The sequence below is a fragment of the Pelophylax lessonae genome (genome assembly GCF_965119305.1).
Source record: "Pelophylax lessonae genome assembly, chromosome: 3".
Lineage (NCBI taxonomy): Eukaryota > Metazoa > Chordata > Amphibia > Anura > Ranidae > Pelophylax > Pelophylax lessonae.
The window spans coordinates 543,536,545-543,555,448 of NC_138770.1; the positions used below are offsets into that span (position 1 = coordinate 543,536,545).

The 18,904-nt window shown below is 37.9% G+C and overlaps 1 protein-coding gene across 1 annotated transcript in view; it reads right to left on the minus strand.

The window, feature by feature from the left end:
- The window catches only part of LOC309551844 (pecanex-like protein 2), a 256,799-nt gene that overhangs the window by 144,875 nt on the left and 93,020 nt on the right, over positions 1-18,904 (minus strand). The window contains exons 11-14 of the mRNA XM_082252546.1: positions 8,553-8,706; positions 5,562-5,594; positions 2,695-2,866; positions 787-897 (exon numbers count right to left, since the gene is read on the minus strand). Coding sequence (XP_082108672.1) covers positions 787-897; positions 2,695-2,866; positions 5,562-5,594; positions 8,553-8,706 — 470 coding nt within the window. The remainder of the gene's footprint in view (positions 1-786; positions 898-2,694; positions 2,867-5,561; positions 5,595-8,552; positions 8,707-18,904) is intronic.

Sequence of the window (18,904 nt, forward strand, 5' to 3'; positions counted from 1 at the left end):
CATGATCACCTGTGTCCAAATACTGCTGATCCAGGATGTCAACAGAAGCCGGTTATCGGCACTCCTTTCCTCATGCTGACAGCATGAGAAGAGGAGAAGAGAGCGGATAACTGGCTTCACTAAAAGGGACATCTACAGTACATTGATAATCAGGGCATTGATTATCAGTGTCCTGATTATCAGTGCAGTCCCAACAGTGCCCACCAGTACTGCCAATCAAGTTCTGCAAGTCTGTGCCAAAAAGGGCTGCCAACCAGTGCCCAACAGTGCCTCCTCATCAGTGTCACCTATCAGTGCCACCTATCAATGGCTATCAGTGCAGCCTAATCAGTGCCTACCAGTGCCACCTTATCAGTGCCCATCAGTGCAGCCTATCAGTGTCCATAAGTGCAGCCTCATCAGCGAAGATCAAGATTTTATAACAACTATTAAAAAAAATTGTTTTTTTTTCCGAACTTTTGGTCTTTATTCATTTATTTACCAAAAAATAAAAAAAACTAGTGGTAATTAAATACCACCAAAGGAAGCTCTACTTGTGAAAAAAAAAAAAAGATAAAGATGTAATTGGGTTCAGTGGTGCATGGCCTCGCAATTGTCATTGTGACAGCGCTGAAAGCTGAAAATTGGCCTGGGCATAAAGGGGGTAAACGTGCCCAGTAGGCAAGTAGGTAACCAACTGCAATTGTATATATTAAATACAAAAAAAAAAATAGTATTTCTACTCTACTGTGTTATTTTCAAAGGTACTCTGAACAAAAGGTTTAATAATCATTATAGAAAACTTACCAGCACCACCAAACACAAGAATATCTATTTGCTCCAAGAAATATACACAAAATGTATTTACTTGAGGAAAAAGTCCCAGGAGGGAAATAAGAGGAAACAAGCTCACAAGTACTGAAAAAAGAAAAAAAGAAAGTGCAAATATATTATTTACATCCTATAAAAACCCTTTTGTAGACTGCAAAATTCTAAGGAGACCCTCTTAGGTCTTTAAAGGCATTAAACTGTCAGCTTAAATAATGTAGACAAAAAGACAGCGCTATATACAGTAAATATACAGTATATGTGTGCAATTACACCCTCATCTATGTACACCAAACCATAAAAGTGAAAACAACTCAATAAATGCAATAAATCCATATATCAAAAACACAGTGAAATAGTGTCCTTGTGCAAAAGTCCAAAACTGTGTCACAATCCACAAATGCTTCTCCTAATGACACTCCTCCACTTCCGTGCTCAGTTCTCAAAATATATAAAAAGGCTAAGTAGGTCATGAAGCACTTGTTGTTTTCTCTTTAATGGCTTGGTGCACAAAGATGTGTGTGTGTGTGTGATTGTATATAAATATATAGTGGGAGTTTATGTCTACATTATTTATGCTTATACAATCCGGGGGAGGGTTTGACTTTAGCGGCTGCTGGGGGATGGATTTGGTTTATTTTCTTGCGCAATGCTGCATATGCATATATACTGTATAAGCCTCTTCGAAAATCAACACTTCTGGTAATTGCAGACTGTTGAAAGTTTTATATTATTAAAGAATTAATAGGGTCAAGTCAAAGTTTTAAATACCAATGTATAAAATCTTTTTTTTATTAGGGGACATAAATAAAATGGCATAGTCTACACTGAGAAAATTCCCTGATCCCTAGAACTGCAATTGAACTTGTTTTGTCAGGAGTTACCTTTTCATGCCTGTTCTCATCAGTATACACATCATGACAATGTACATATTGATGTGCAGGCCAGTCAAGTTCCTCCACCCCAAACTTGCTCATCCATGTCTTTATGGAACTTGCTTTGTACACTGGTCATGTTGGAACAGGAAGAGGCCATCTCCAAACTATTCCAACAAAGTTGGGAGCATGAAACTGTCCAAAATGTCTTTGCATGCTGACACGTTAAGGGTTCCCTTAACTGGAACCAAGGGGCCAAGCCCAACCCTTGTTAAACAACCGCACAACATAATCCCCCCTCCACCAAGTTATTTGGACCAGTGCACAAAGCAAGGTCCATAAAGACATGGATGAGCGTAGAGGAACTTGTTTGGCCTGCATGTCTTTATGGACCTTGCTTTGTGCACTGGTCCAAATAATTTGGTGGAAGGGGGATTATGGTGTGGGTTTTTTTTTAGGGCACAGAGTCCTGACCTCAACCCGATAGAACACCTTTTGGATGAATTAGAGAGCCAGACCTTCTCGTCTACATCAGTGCCTGACCTCATAAATGCGCTTCTGGAAGAATGGTCAAACATTCCCCTAGACACACTCCTAAACCTTCTGGACAGCCTGCCCAGAAGAGTTAAAGCTGTTATAGCTGGAAAGGGTGGGCCAACTCAGTATTGAACCCTATGGACTAAGACTGGGATGCCAATAAAGTTCATGTGCGTGTAAAGACGGGTGTCCAAATACTTTTGACAATATAGTGTATGTAAAAACCACCCTGCCTCATTAATGCCCCTCTGTATAGTGCGGTCATAAGTCTAGTATATGAGAGTATATACAGTATACTGTATATGTACCTTACCTCACTAATGCTTTTTTTGGCTGAATAGGCTCAAAATCGCACAAGCACACTTGAAAAACTTGTGAAGAGCTTTGTAGATGAAGGGGAAGGGGGTTTATGTACTTTTTTTACACAAAATCCATGGTTGAACCAATAATAATATAGACGTTACAACATACTCACCAATAATTTGATCTCTGACATTTTGAAAACATTCTGGGGACAAAAAATGGAATCCATACAGAGTGTGTAAATGTAAGTCTTTTACTTCAGAACCAGCATTTAGCAGCAAGATAACACTGCATAAAATACAAAAATAAACTGGTCTGCTGTATGTAATGATTTGGTTATATCCCTGAAAAAATAAATAAACACAATATTAGTAGGGTATGGCATACAACATTAAATTGTTTACAGGACAAAATGTGATTATAAAATTCCACAGCAAGGTTCCGTGGGCAATTTGAACCCTGAAACCATTTACTTCCTGTTCCTGTGATGCCTGTACAAAAAATAAAATAGGATTATATTACAAAAAAAAAGGAAGGCACAAAGGCTAAAACAAGCATTAAACATGGCTAGAACTATATAGTTCTAGCCATTATCAACTAAACTGTTATGTGTTTTTGTTTTTGTCTGTTGGAGATATCTCCCATAACTTCCTTTACAATATGTGAGGGTAAATTCCTCTATTTTAAATATAGGACTATAAAATATGACAGTCTGCAACCAGTACCAATAAGGAAGACAGTTAGTCTGCAAGAACTGAAAGGAAATTTGCCCAAGACAAAAAAAATTCTGACAGGATATTTAACAATTTTCTAATATATATACATATATATATATATATATATATATATATACTGTATCTCACAAAAGTGAGTACACCCCTCACATTTCTGTAAATATTTTATTATAACTTTTCATGTGACAACACTGAAGAAATGACACTTTGGTACAATGTAAAGTAGTGAGTGTACAGCTTGTATAACAGTGTAATTTTGCTGTCCCCTCAAAATAACTCAACACACAACCATTAATGTCTAAACCGCTGGCAACAAAAGTAAGTACACCCCTAAGTGACAATGTCCAAATTGGGCCCAAATAGCCATTTTCCCTCCCCGGTCTCAGGTGTGAATGAGGAGCAGGTGTGTTAAATTTGGTGTTATCGCTCTCACTCTCTCATACTGGTCACTGGAAGTCACTGGAAGACCCTGAAACTGAGCTGCAGCACTGTGGCCAAGACCATACAGCTGTTTAAAAGGACAGGTTCCACTCAGAACAGGCCTCACATGGTCGACCAAAGAAGTTGAGTGCACGTGCTCAGCGTCATATCCAGAGGTTGTCTTTGGGAAATAGACGTATGAGTGCTGCCAGCATTGCTGAGGTTGAAGGGGTGGGGGGCCAGCCTGTCAGTGCTCAGACCATACGGCGCACACTGTATGAAATTGGCCTGCATGGTTGTCATCCCAGAAGGAAGCCTCTTCTAAAGATGATGCACAAAAAAGCCCACAAACAGTTTGCTGAAGACAAGCAGACCACGGACATGGATTACTGGAACCATGTCCTGTGGTCTGATGAGACCAAGATAAACGTATTTGGTTCAGATGGTGTCAAGCATGTGTGGCGGCAACCAGGTGAGGAGTACAAAGACAAGTGTGTCTTGCCTACAGTCAAGCATGGTGGTGGGAGTGTCATTGTCTGGGGCTGCATAAGTGCTGCCGACACTGGGGAGCTACAGTTTATTGAGGGAACCATGAATGTCAACATTTACTATGACATACTGAAGCAGAGCATGATCCCCTCCATTTGGAGACTGGGCTGAAGGGCAGTATTTCAACATGATAATGACCCCAAACATACCTCCAAAACATCCACTGCCCTGCTAAAGAAGCTGAGGGTAAAGGTGATGGACTGGCCAAGCATGTCTCCAGACCTAAACCCTATTGAGCATCCATGGGGCATCCTCAAACAGAAAGTGGAGGAGCGCAAGGTCTCTAACATCCACCAGCTTTGTGATGTCATCATAGAGGAGTGGAAGTGGAATCCAGTGGCAACCTGTCAAGCTCTGGTAAACTCCATGCCCAAGAGGGTTAAGGCAGTGCTGGAAGATAATGGTGGCCACACAAACTATTGACACTTTGGCCCCAATTTGGACATTTCCACTTAGGGATGTACTCACTTTCGTTGCCAGCGGTTTAAACATTTTTGTCTGTGTGTTTATTTATTTTGAGGGGATAGCAAATTGACACTGTTACACAGGCTGTACACTCACTAGTTTACATTGTAGCAAAGTGTCATTTCTTCAGTGTTGTCACATTAAAAGATATAAAAAAATATTTACAAAAATGGGAGGGGTGTACTCACTTTTGTGAGATACTGTACATACATTTAAAAAAATAAATGAATAAGATACGTTTGATCCCAACAATTATGGTCAAAGGCTCCAGGGCCTAGCCAGTGTGCTATTGCAAGGTCACTTATTTTAAATTATATTTCTCCACTGTTTGTTGCTCTTTCAATTATGTGTGTGTCTTCTCACTAGGATGAAGGGTGTGAGTCCTCGGGCTTGCCCTGATGTCCAGGGGGATGATGTGTGGCCCTCAGGTTACTTCCTCCCCTGACCCTGGGTGGGGGGTCTCTGTTCAGGAGAGCACCTTGACCTAGTATTCGATGGTCGGTTTTGGCTGATCTGGAAGAACAGGGTCTGCCAGGCCTTCATGCCTTCTGGCTAAGAGGACCAGTCATATCCTATGTCCCTGTCAGAAGCCTTGGGTCCTGGGGGATCGGGGAGGGGTCCTACCCCTTTGGGGGGTGGACTAAAGCACACCTTTAAGTGCACTTTTTAGTGCGTATTTCACATGCATGTTTTTTGTTCATTTAATTGTTTTTCGGTGTTAGGTGTTTGCACCACCAGGGATTAAAAAAATAAAATAGTCAGTATAGGCGTAGAGCTATACATAAATAATTCTTGTGGAGTAGGGGTGAAAATACAAAATACCTGGTATAAACCCAAAATAAGCAATGGTGGCAGTGTCACCAAAACTTACATGAACCGGTGATGCAGGATCTGGCTGTACACTCTAGATAAGGAAAAGACAGTCAAATGACATTGGCTTGATAACATTTGAAACATTACCACACAACATAGCATACAAATATTTGATCATACAGATCTAGGATTTTGTTTTTGCTCCTATGAAAATAATAAAATGGCAATATTTGTAAACTGTACCCAGATATTGTATCCAGATTAGGTTTGTCAAATTTAAATGAAACAGTGGACTGAACTTAACAGAGTGAGTATTTATGGGACCATATTATGTGTACTGAGAGCCATAGCTAGTTAAATGAACCCTGACAGAAACATGAAGGCTGCCATTGCTGACCATTCATTTAAAGGTTAGTTACCTGGCTGTCTTATTGATGCATTCACGTTGCAGGTCACTGACCTAGAAACAAGTATAGAGATAAAAACCGCTAATATTTATCGATATTAACTTAGGCTTAGGTCTGTGATTCACGGTATTGCAGCCAAGCACACCAGGTAGCTCATATTTTTAAAAGGAGGCCAGTAATGGCAGCCCCCATATTTTATCTCATGGCAGAGTCACTTGAAGTCTAGAAAAATATAACAACTTGGTAATTAACATCACACTTATAACTGCAACATCTTATCCTATAAGATGGGGTCATAAAACATTTCCTGTAATGTACTGCAAAATATGTAGGGATGTATTTCCTTTATCAACTTGAAGACAGTTGGGTCCCTATTCAGTGGTCATTTTTACACCAATGAGGGCAAAAAGGAGGGAGCACATGCAGGACAAAATGCCCCAGTTTGACATGCTTGCTCCGAATCAGTGGTCTCCAAACTGCGGATCGGGGCCTGGATTTACTTTCCTTTATCTGGCTTTATCTGACTATTCCACCAAATGACACCAATGATAGAGCGCCATTTCCCCTACTGGCACCATCAATAGGGCACTATTCTTCTCATTGATAAACAACAGGACACTACCCCCCCCCATTAAACCAATGATGGGCCACTGATGCTGGGGCATTTTCTACTCCAACTGGCCATAGTCCGGCCCCACTAAAAGCCTGAAGAACAGTAAAATTTCCCTTTGTTTATAAAGTTTGGAGACCACTGCTCTAGATAGTCATCTATCTATCTATCTATCTATCTATCTATCTATCTATCTATCTATCTATCTATCTATCTATCTATCTATCTATCTATCTATCTATCTATCTATCTATCTATCTATCTATCTATCTATAAAGAGGCTGTCAGCATTGTACTTATTGCAGCAAACAGAATTTATTGAATTATTATATTTGTGCATAGGGCCTTAATTATATTACTAGACCACTTCTTTTACACAAGGCATTTCCTGCTTTTACCTATCTAGCTCAAGATTTTGTGACAATGGGGGATATTCATATAGCAATGGATAAGACTTTCATCTAGTCCTTCAACTGGTAGTGAATCAATCACAGTCATTTCAAACACACACACATCTGAAAGATTCATCTGCAGCAAATGTTTGTTGAATGTCAGATTCACTGATTTCACTTAATGTGCCCTAATGCATAAACTTTTTTATGAGATGACACTTGATATACTGATGGTACAGGCTGTCTTTTCATACTTATTTAGTTTTACTTACTGGCATCTGAACAGTTGTTGCCTGTCAACTACATGACGACTTACAATGCACAGTTAGACAATGGGATACAGGCAGAAACTAGAGATGTGAGGTCATGCAGTTGGCATGTCAGCTATTTTCAGATTTTTAGTTATGTCTGACTGCCTCAGCAATGTCAGCTTTTATATTTCTATCTTGTAAGTTCCTTTTAGGGTGAACATGATAAAAATAATGTTATTTTAGAAGTGTTTAATTAAAATGATTATATAAATATATGGTTTTCTCTTACTAGTATAGATCTATATGCATTTCCTTGAACTTGTTAGGCATTATATTAAATGCATAGTAATTGAAACATAATACACGCAACAAATCTTTTACACCTTCTCTATGCACACTTTGTAGCTATCACCACTAATTTGCCATGCATGACCGGAGTATACAGATCAGTATCAAATATAGCAAAAAAAAAAAAAATTGTTGCATCACGGCATCAGGTATCTGAGCTGCTCACATTATTAAAATCATTCCTTTAAAGTAGAAGTTGACCCTAATAGTAAAATCTCTAAATCTACAGGCATCCACAATCTAATACTAACTTGTATACCCCTGTAAAGAACAGATTGCTATACATACCTTTTCTGTAGCCATTCTGGTTTGGTCCAGTCCCATACTGAGCTGTCAGCAGCAGCTTCTCTGTGGAGGCGAGTGCAGAAGAAGCAGCCGACAACGGAAGCCCCATAGTAACTCCTTGGGGGAGGTCACTTCCCAGGCATTTATCAGCCACTGTCAGCACTGCAGAGCTTTCGATGCTGGAGGCCGGACTGTAGCGGCTTCAGAAAAGGTATGTATAGCAATTTCTTCTTTACAGGGCTAGATAGGTTTGTCTTAGATCGTGGATGCCTACAGATTTAGAGATTTTAGTATTAGGGTGAACATCCACTTTAAGCCTAGATGGACTAAAATAAATGAAAACCTAATCACTAAAACCTTATATAAGTTTTAAAATGTAAACTTCTAAAATGTAATTTTTTATTTTAAATGTAATTTTAACTTTAAAAGTTTTCATTTTTTAATGGAATTTCGGAAAGTTTTGAAATGTAATTTCAAAAGCAATTCAAATATTTTTAAATACCTAGTGATCCTGCCAACAAGATTCTAGTTTAGGGATTTGTTGTTACAGGATGACAAGGTTCTGTTGCTCTCTCTTATTTGTGCTCCTGTGTAATCTTCCTGTCACACGGGTTTATGATGGTGACTAAACGTGGCGGTTTCAATACACATTATGAAAACATGGACCAGTTGTAATCAGAAAAATTGCTCTCAACTTTTTAGTTCATCTCTACTCATCACATAATATAACACAATACCATATAAGGTATTTCCTACCTTAAGAAGGCAAAATTGACAGCTTGCAATAACAACACAAAACTGGAATATCCAAATGTCTTTGAAGATGCCTTGGTGCAGAAGCAAAAATCCAAAAAATGAAACACAGATGGCCAGCAATATTGATATGATGTTTTCCCCAATATTTTCAGTTCTGCAACATCCAAATATAAATGTGAAAATATACAGCAAAAAGCCAGGGTAGGGAAAAGAAAAGTCAACAATAAGCCAAGGTCATTGGCATATATAATAAAACATTTGTATGTATGTGAAACCTTTTTTTCTCACTTTACAAAATGCAAAATTGAATGTAATTTTATGTAAAAAGTGAAGGAAAGTGGTAATCATTGCACCAAATGAGATGCCTTTTCATGCCTGAATTGTAACATGGCAGCAGATACAAAATCTTTACAGCGCACTGTGGCAATGCTAGAACAAGTGGTTTCTGTTGGAATTTGTAACCTGTCTTCTTTTCTGGTTATGACCTCTCACCTGTCTGGACTACCTTGACTACTGTTTAAGAATTATGTAACTGCATAATTATTCACTTTGGTTGCCAGCTAATCCATTATTTTGCATTGGGCCAAATCAAGGATCAAGACATGGGAGTGTCCCGTAGCATATTTCAAACCTTCTTGTAAATGAGAAATAACCAAGCCCTCCTAAGGCTCGGATCACACTGCCATGACCTGAAAGTCTCTTGACTTACAATGCGACTTTGCCATGGCGATTTGAGTTCTACTTGATTCTACTGTGAAGAGACTTTGAAGTGACTTTGAAGCAACGTTGAAACGACTTTTAAGCAACTTTCAGGGAATGCCTGACTAATCTTCCTGTAATGTCAGATCAAAAATCAAATCAATATAGATGAGGATCCGACTTGCAGGCAACTTCCATTAAAGTCTATGGGCACAAGTCGGAAAGAAGTCGCCTTGAAGTAGTACAGGAACCTTTTCTACAGTCGGAGAAACTTCAGTAGTGCTAATTAAGGCAGCCATCATTGACAAACATAGAATTTCACATGTCATGTGACTTGGGGTCTCATAAATCAGATCCCAAGTTGCGGCAGCCTTAGCTGCTATACCTTGATGAGCCTACACCTGCCACTGATGATGCAGAAGGTCCGGACAAACTTGAGACACCTGGCAGTGTAATTGCTGAGAGATATAAGCTGTTTCGGTGGTTTGGTAAATCAGCTTTGATGCATCAGCACAGATATATAGCTTTTTCAAAGAAGACTGGAATTTTGAAAGAAGTTGTATCCTCCGTTTATGATGGTACTCTTGACTAATTATGCAGTGTAGCGTCAGTAAATAAATACATATATACAATATATATATATATACATATATATATATAGAGAGAGAGAGAGAGAGAGAGAGAGAGAGAGAGATTGAGAGAGAGAGAAAAGTCCACAGGGATTGCTGCACAAATATTTTTTCTTTTATTGGAAAAACATCCAGAAAGTACATACCAGTACAATTGCAGAGTATTTAATCAAGTGTAACAGTTTCAGGCTATTGGGATAACGCCCTTCCTCAAACAGAAATACATCTAAATCCTCAAAAACAAATAAAGACTTATATATGCTTAATAACAATTAGGAATCCACCAAGTCATCAATCATTAATTAATTCAAATGGGTGTCTCCAATTAGTCGTTAAGAAGACTGAGATAAGGTTACAAGTATTGGATCCTTCCCCCAATACAATCAGTAATATCCAGTTTATTCAATCCTATCAGTAAAACAAGAAAACATTTGTCATTATGATAGCTACAAAAAACACACATTTTAATTATTAAAATGACAACCTTAATCCTATGTTCAGATATTCGATATCGTTGTCACTGCTGAAAGTGTAAAACACATTCACTAGTATATTTTAGACCAAACGGAGTAAACGGAGTAAAAATAGATATAAATCAAGCTCAGAATTTAACCCTTTCGGTTGTAAAGTTTCCAAAAAACATACAAAAAATTGTCAAGAGACACTGGTTTATATTGGGGGAAAATTATCCCAATATTACGGAATTTCATGCACTCCCATTACCATTATACAGGAAAGGTAGAACCCTACGTGATAGGTTAGTAAAGACAGATCAGTATGTTGAACCCAGCCCTATTGTGACATTTCTAGGACCAAAAAATACAGGTTCATATCCATGTTTGAGTTGCGCATTCAATGCAACTAAATGATAAAAAGAAAAAACTTTTCACATCCACATAGGGGATACGACATAAAAATTAAGGATCACTATACATGTCAATCTTCATATGTTGTATATATCATCAAATGCCCATGTGGCTTGTATTACGTTGGGGAGACAACTCAAAGGGTTAAGGATCGCATTGCTCGCCACAAATACTCAATTAGGGACAAATTAACACAGTTTCCATTAGTGAGACACTTCTTAGAGAAAGGACATTCAGTGTCCCAATTGAGGTTTATGGTCATAGATAGTATACAAAGAAACAGAAGGGGAGGTAATCGTGAACTACAACTAAGAAAGCGTGAGGTCCAGTGGATTCATTTTTTGGAAATTTTACAACCGAAAGGGTTAAATTCTGAGCTTGATTTATATCTATTTTTATAAGTACTCCGTTTGGTCTAAAATATACTAGTGAATGTGTTTTACACTTTCAGCAGTGACAATTATATCGAATATCTGAACATAGGATTAAGGTTGTCATTTTAATAATTAAAATGTGTGTTTTTTGTAGCTATCATAATGACAAATGTTTTCTTGTTTTACTGATATGATTGAATAAACTGGATATTACTGATTGTATTGGGGGAAGGATCCAATACTTGTAACCTTATCTCAGTCTTCTTAACGACTAATTGGAGACACCTATTTGAATTAATTAATGATTGATGACTTGGTGGATTCCTAATTGTTATTAAGCATATATAAGTCTTTGTATGTGTTTGAGGATTTAGATGTATTTCTGTTTGAGGAAGGGCGTTATCCCAATAGCTGTGTAACTGTTACACTTGATGAAATACTCTGCAATTGTACTGGTATGTACTTTCTGGATGTTTTTCCAATAAAAGAAAAAATATTTGTGCAGCAATCCCTGTGGACTTTTCTCTTTATATATGTAGCCTGTGGGATGGCTTGATTGCTTTGCACATGAATTAACGAAACATGCTGTAGTGCTGCTCACCGCATCTGTGAAATATATATATATATATATATATATATATATATATATATATATATATATATACAGTATATAGTACATGGAGATAGATAGAGATAGACATATTTGTGATTTATGTTGTGATATTTGTGATGCTACTGTGCTGCCACCTGGAATTTGCAGGCAGAAATATTTCTTTAATAGAAACTAATGTAGGACTCCAAAGAAAAGTGCTACGTTCCATGTGGGAGTGGCTACAAAGTTTCCAGATAAAAAGCCTGCAGCATAAGCTAGAAGAGGGGTTTTACCATAGAACAATACAAAATCAATAATCTGTTTTTCTACAATTGCTTAATGCCCCAAGTCTTGTATGATAAGCAAATTGCTGACAAGCTATAACAGTAACTAAGTTACTTTTATTGGAAAGGATAGATAGTTTGTGCATGTGCGTATGTATGCATATTTGTAGCACTCTACATGTCTTTTATTGTTTTCTTGTAACTGTAAGTAGTTTGTATACGCATCATTCCTAACAATAAAAAATAACAGTTGCAACTTGTGCTTCAAAGTTTCCAGGTGATGCAAGGTAAATTCAAAGTTATAATGCCAATAGGGTCCTAAAATACACTGGCCATGCAGCCCCTTAGCTTAGCTGGTCAAGGAAGATTCATATACTGAAGAAAACATATAAACATAGAACAGGGCTCAAGGTGAACTATGGGCATTCAAATCATAAACATTTTAAAGTGATAACAATAAAATGCATTCACAAGAATATAGGAGTGAAGCAGCTTTTCAATGCAGAAGATCTGACAGCCTTGCTTAGTCAGTGGAGAGACTGTGTGGGAAGGGAAGCCCATTCTGGATCCTTGCAGGAAAGCAGATCCATCAAGTGCTGCAAGGATAGCAAAATCTTTAGATTCCTCTCGGCTTGGAGATAGCACACACTACCGGGTTGCAGGAAAGCAGAGGAGTTCCAATAGCTACTTGTTTTGAGAGCTTCTCCCCATTTTTTCAAGCCAAAGAATCATAGTAACAATGGGAATCTGTTCTTATTGCCTGTAATATGAGTTGGCAGTCCCACATTAGCATACACTGGAAAAAATACTAGGGATTGAGTATACAGTATGTGAATGTTTAAGAATTAGGACATATGGAAAAAAGGACCACAAATAAAAAAAAAATGATATTTTTTTAGAACAAGATTTAGGAACTAAATGGAAAAAATGAGCTGAGATTTGCACCGCTAAAAATAAGTATTTTGTGTTGGACAAAGAGAAAAAACAAACACAATGTAAAAATCTGCCCAAAAATGGTTAGAGTCCCTAGAAATAGAAATTATCTGTAAATTATATTACTATTTATAATACTATTACATTTGAAGAAAACACCTTACTAAATTAAATAAAAAAAAAAAAACTAGAGAGACATATCAAGTAGTACCAAAAAGATAGGATTTTTGATTAGTAAGGTACCCAAACCAACATCACACACAATCATTGGTGACACAGTTTCACTCATTAGAATTAAACTCCCTAAGACACCTATGGATTTATCTACCAATATTGTTAAACTTATAATTCCTACAAAAATCTAAGAATTCAAACAATGTTATCTGAGGAATCTTGTTTAGATACTCAACAATCCACTATTTCTGGAGAGAACACAACCTTGCCAACCAACCCCCTCCTTCAATCAGAAGCAAACTAAAAGAATTATGTAGAACTCTCCAAGCTTCACACATAACTGATAAAAGACGTAATGAACAAACAACCAGCCAGTATACAATATATTCACATCTAAGAGTTTCTGGACATTTTGAGGTGAACGAACAGGAAAAACTAGAAAAACTAGAAAATTCAGATTCCAGTTGTACAAATGTAAAATCCACAGAGGTTCCCACAATTACTGTTACTACTGACAGTAATTGTTTAGAATTAAATCTTTCACACCACCCAAAAGAAAGGCGAAAAATAAGAAAAGAGGAAAAAGAGAAGGTAGCAATAGGAGACAAAATATGAGAAAAAAAAAATCTTTCTTCCCCTATGGGCAAAAATGAAAATTCCCTCAATAATAAAATAACTGAATTTTGCACCTGACTATAGGCCAAAGTACTCTTTTACAACCACAACAGATTTATCCCAAACCTCTGTTTTTTAAACAAAACTACGACACATAAGTTAACAAAAGTATTATTTCCAATACTGTTTAAAAATCCCCTCTCATTATCAATACCCAGGATAGTTGTCCTACACTAGAACCTCAACATACATCTGTCCTCAACATACTGGAAGAATTTCTAGAAAATAACCCAGATCTATCTGCTTACTCCATTATTCCATATAGCAATGACCTAGAACTCCTCCTTTTCCCCTGAAATAACACATACTTCCTTCTGAACAAAATATTTTACCCTTACCAATCTAAAGGCTAATTCATAAACATGTTCTACCATGCAACATATGCCAATCTTCTAAATGTCTGTAATTCTGCCTCTAGCAAAAATCAAAACCTATACCAAAAAAAAACAAAAAAAATTAAAAAAACTTTAAATAATAACTTTTGATGATATAGTCATCAAAAAGGTACATCATCTAGGTAAGCCATCATTATGTACTGTAAAGTTTGGGGGTTCTAGCTCCACCGGATTGAGTGCACAACCGTTTAAAACATAAACAAAAAGGCTTTATTTTCAGCAAACTTAAACAGGCTTCCAGCAGTGCATAAATCAAACACAAAATAAAGTCCGCTTTTCTTCAGCACAAAGGAATAAGCAAGAAAAAAGGCACATACGGTTTTGTGGATGGGTCTTCACCCCAAGGTTTGTAACAGTCCTTAATAGACCTCTCAGCAGCTTCCAGCAAACTTGCAGCTCCTTCAGACAGGTGCAACCACCAAACTACTCCTCCCCCCACACTCACCTATTGCTGCTTCCTGTCTCTTAAGGACTGCTTCTCATGGGTCTTAACCCTGTGTGTGCTGGAATCCCTTATGGTCAGGGGTGGGGACTCTTTCCCACCCTAATATCACTACAGAGCCCCCCAAATTCCGGGTCCCAAATATCGCTCTATTCAACACAGAGAGAACTGCGATTCAGTCCTCCTGATTTTAGCTATTTCCAGGAATTTCTCACCCGTCTTGGGTGACCCCCTGAACATTTCCCAACTTCCCTTAAAGAGACCACAACCCAAACACAGGAGATATATAGCGACTGTCCAGGACCCAACCTTGGCGTCCTGTACAGTACAATAATGTACTTTCAGACAAAAATACCTATCATCCTCCCAAAAAAGATCCACTGCCAAAATTATAATAAAATAAAAATAATCTATCAAACAATATCCAATGTTTGGGGCTATAGTTGAAACAGACTGCTCTCTGGCATGACATGCCAATAATAAGTGCCTACTAATTCATAACTATGTGTCAGATTTTTGCGGTGGATCAACAACTTGTGTACTGACAGTTCCCTAGTTGAACTGCAAATTGTTTTTTGTGTTGTACTGTACTGTATTTAGTACATGCATGTTTGCAACTGTATGCCTTAAAATGATTAAAAACAACTTGTTAAAACAAATGATCCAGAGTGTATCATGGACACCAGATCAAATCCCCTGTGTGGTGCTCCCATCCTACGGTCCATCAATTATCTTCCTGACCTTTACTGTGGTCAAAATGGCCTCCCTTTCCTGTTGGGTTGGCCTTTGACCAACATTGTTGAGTACAATATCGCTGACTCCTGGTTCCTATCCCAGGACAGGCTATTCAACACCTTTGAGTTTGTGGTGTATGTTATAATCCTATTCTTGGATTTATACAAGTGTTGGACAATCCTGATCACCTTGATTTTGTTTGTGTATGTTACATATATGTTTGAAAATAAAAAAAAAATGATCCAACGATATCATAAGAAAAGAAGGGGCTTTCGTATATAAACAATTATACAACGTGCCATATTTATACAATTTACTCAAGATTCATAAAGACAATTAATCCCCTCCTAGCAGACCTATGCTTGAAGCATAAATCTAGCCAAAGGCCTCTAGATTTTATCGTACAGCCACTAGTCCCTGCTTTGCCTTCATATTTTAAAAATTCATACCAACTACTGGAAAATGGCACAAACAGAGGTACCGTGTAGATAGGCCCTTACCCCTAATATGAATAACAGAAAAATGGGATAGAGAAAGATGGGGCTTTACCGGCCAGTGGGAGTAGAAGGATCATACACAAAACCAGTTTATATACAGTAAAACAATTTAGCATTTTATTGAGTCAAAGATAAAAAACATGGGCAAACATGCACATGTTCACACGGACAATTTAACATGAAAAGAAATTTATAAAATCAATCAATAAGAGTCATTGGAAATATAGAAACACATCCCGTTAGGGACAAACCAAAAGCCTGTGTAGGATGGAGAATAGGTCTCAGAGTGAAAGAATGCGGTCAATGTAGGTCCCCAGCAAGCCGCCACGTTTCGCTCAAGGTTTCCTCAGGGCCTGAGAGACCAAAACAGACCGGTATTTCCTTTTTAAATGACTCAGGAGGTGGCAGGTTGTACCGACACACAGAATAATAGATATAGCTTCTTCAATGTTCATATACAGCCTTCATATTGTACTTATAAACACGTTTCACTAAGCTTAAATGTCCAGCCTCGCCATCACCACAAGAGTGACAGTGGTTACAGTCTTTAAGTGGTTCAGGCCAGAGAGCCTGCCTGGCGTGAACCACTTAAAGACTGTAACCACCGTATATATCTAAGAGTATAAGAGTATATCAAACTGTTACCTCACTGGGCTCGTCTAAAAGAAGAGAAAACCATAGGTGGACATATGAAGTGCAGCTATTAGTGCTGATCACCTATACCCTCAAAATTATCTGAATATATCGGAGAACCCTGGTAATCAAGCTAGAATAAAGTGCTTTTCTAGTGTATAAAAAAGCGTTGCTCTTGTGGTGATGGCGAGGCTGGACATTTAAGCTTAGTGAAACATGTGTTTATAAGTACAATATGAAGGCTGTATATGAACATTGAAGAAGCTATATCTATTATTCTGTGTGTCACTACAACCTGCCACCTCCTGAGTCATTTAAAAAGGAAATACCGGTCTGTTTTGGTCTCTCAGGCCCTGAGAAAGCCTTGAGCGAAACGCGTCGGCTTGCTGGGGACCTACATTGACCGCATTCTTCCACTCTGAGACCTATTCTCCATCCTACACAGGCTTTTGGTTTGTCCCTAACGGGATGTGTTTCTATATTTCCAATAACTCTTATTGATTGATTTTATAAATTTCTTTTCATGTTAAATTGTCCGTGTGAACATGTGCATGTTTGCCCATGTTTTTTATCTTTGACTCAATAAAATGCTAAATTGTTTTATATAAACTGGTTTTGTGTATGATCCTTCTACTCCCACTGGCCCGTAAAGCCCCATCTTTCTCTATCCCATTTTTTTGTTAACTACTGGAAAATCTGAATAACTAAAAATGTTTGTCTTTAGACCTCTGTTCCTTCTGCACATCCATCCCAAATCACATAGGTCTGGCAGCATTATTTACCACCAAACACACTTGCATTAATCCCAAACAGGCACAGTTTATATTAAATAGTACACAATTATCATTAGAACACAACTAATTCAAATACCTAGATCAATTTTAATTCCCAGATCTAATAGATAATTATGGAAGACAATTATGGTTCCAGTTATGCAAACTTAAAGATGGGATACAGGGACCTCAAATATGGAAACATAATCCATTCTCCGCCAACATTATTTATTATAACAGGTATTAGGTAAATAGATGATATTGTCAACAGCTGGGAAGGTGATACACACACTGTACTTCAATTTGTACAACATTGTAGTGACACTCTTTAAAGGCTAATCTGTCACTCTTTAAGGGCTAATCTGTCACTTATGTATCAGATTCTCAATCCGTGGTATTTTTAGATTTGGTACTTGGTACTCGCCTTCCTACAAACCAAAAGTATCAGAATGAGGATGCTGAAGATGCCTTCCAGCACCTAGTAGGTGTGAGGCTCTGCTTTCTTGCAAGGATCCAGGATGGGCTTCTCTTTTCACATAGCCTCTTTACTAGCCACAGCGTACTGTCAGATCTACTGCATTAACTTGTGACAACCTATTTCACTCCTACATTACTGTGAAGGCATTTTATTATTATTCATTTAAAATGTCTATTTTCATGCACAAGGGTCACCTTGTTGGTAAAAGCTCATTAATATACTACTAGGTTGGTTTCCTTGGCTAAAGGAATTAGCTAAACAGCCAGAAAGAAAATAAATTCTTGGTCATGATTTTAACTGAAGTGCTATTAAAACAGACCTGTTATCTGATGCTTGTGCTAAGCAAAACTCTGCATACACTGTTCAAGAAAAGCAAGGCAGCAGAGGTATTTGATGAGCAAAAGTAGGCATGCATGCATCCTGCCTGCTTGGGTTGCAGATGGTCAGTGGATGACTCTTGCTAAGAAATTTGCAAACTATGCTTCTCTTTTGATTACGACAATGGGTGATCAAGTCTAATTTTGTAGTCTTTGCAGACTTTAGCCTACTAAAAAAAATGCGTTATTTTAGTAGTGAAAGCCTGAGGTAATTTACAGCTGGCTTTAGCTGGCATCCTTACCACGGATTGTCACTAGCTGTTTGTCAAGGAGAGGGCAGCTGCCAGCGTCCTTAACAAACCAGTAGCTGTCATGGTTGTTAAGAAATGGGCTGACAGATGAAAATAAAAAAAATGCTGGCAAGAATTAAGAAAAAAAAAAAAAAATGGTGTGTGCCCCCAATCAATGCTAGACCTTTGGGTCTGGTATAGATCTTGAGGGGAAATCCAATGTCAAAATGAAATTAAAAAATGGTGTGGGCCCCAGAACCCTGGTCAGTGATTGTGGGCGTCTGTGAGCGGGGTCCTGCCCCCCTCCCCCATGTGAATGAATATGGCTTAATTAGTACACCTACTCATTTACCAAAAAGTGTAAAAAGTAAATAAAACACAACACAAGTTATTGACAAGTCTTTTATATAAAAAATAAAAATAAATGTCCCTCGGTGTAGATTCATTGTCAAACACGCCACCCGCCACCACCAGCGACCCAAAAAAAAAAAGAAAGAAAAAAAAAAAAGCTCCACTTGCACCGAAGGCTCCCACCGTCTGCCAGCTCCACCACCAGACAGTTCTTA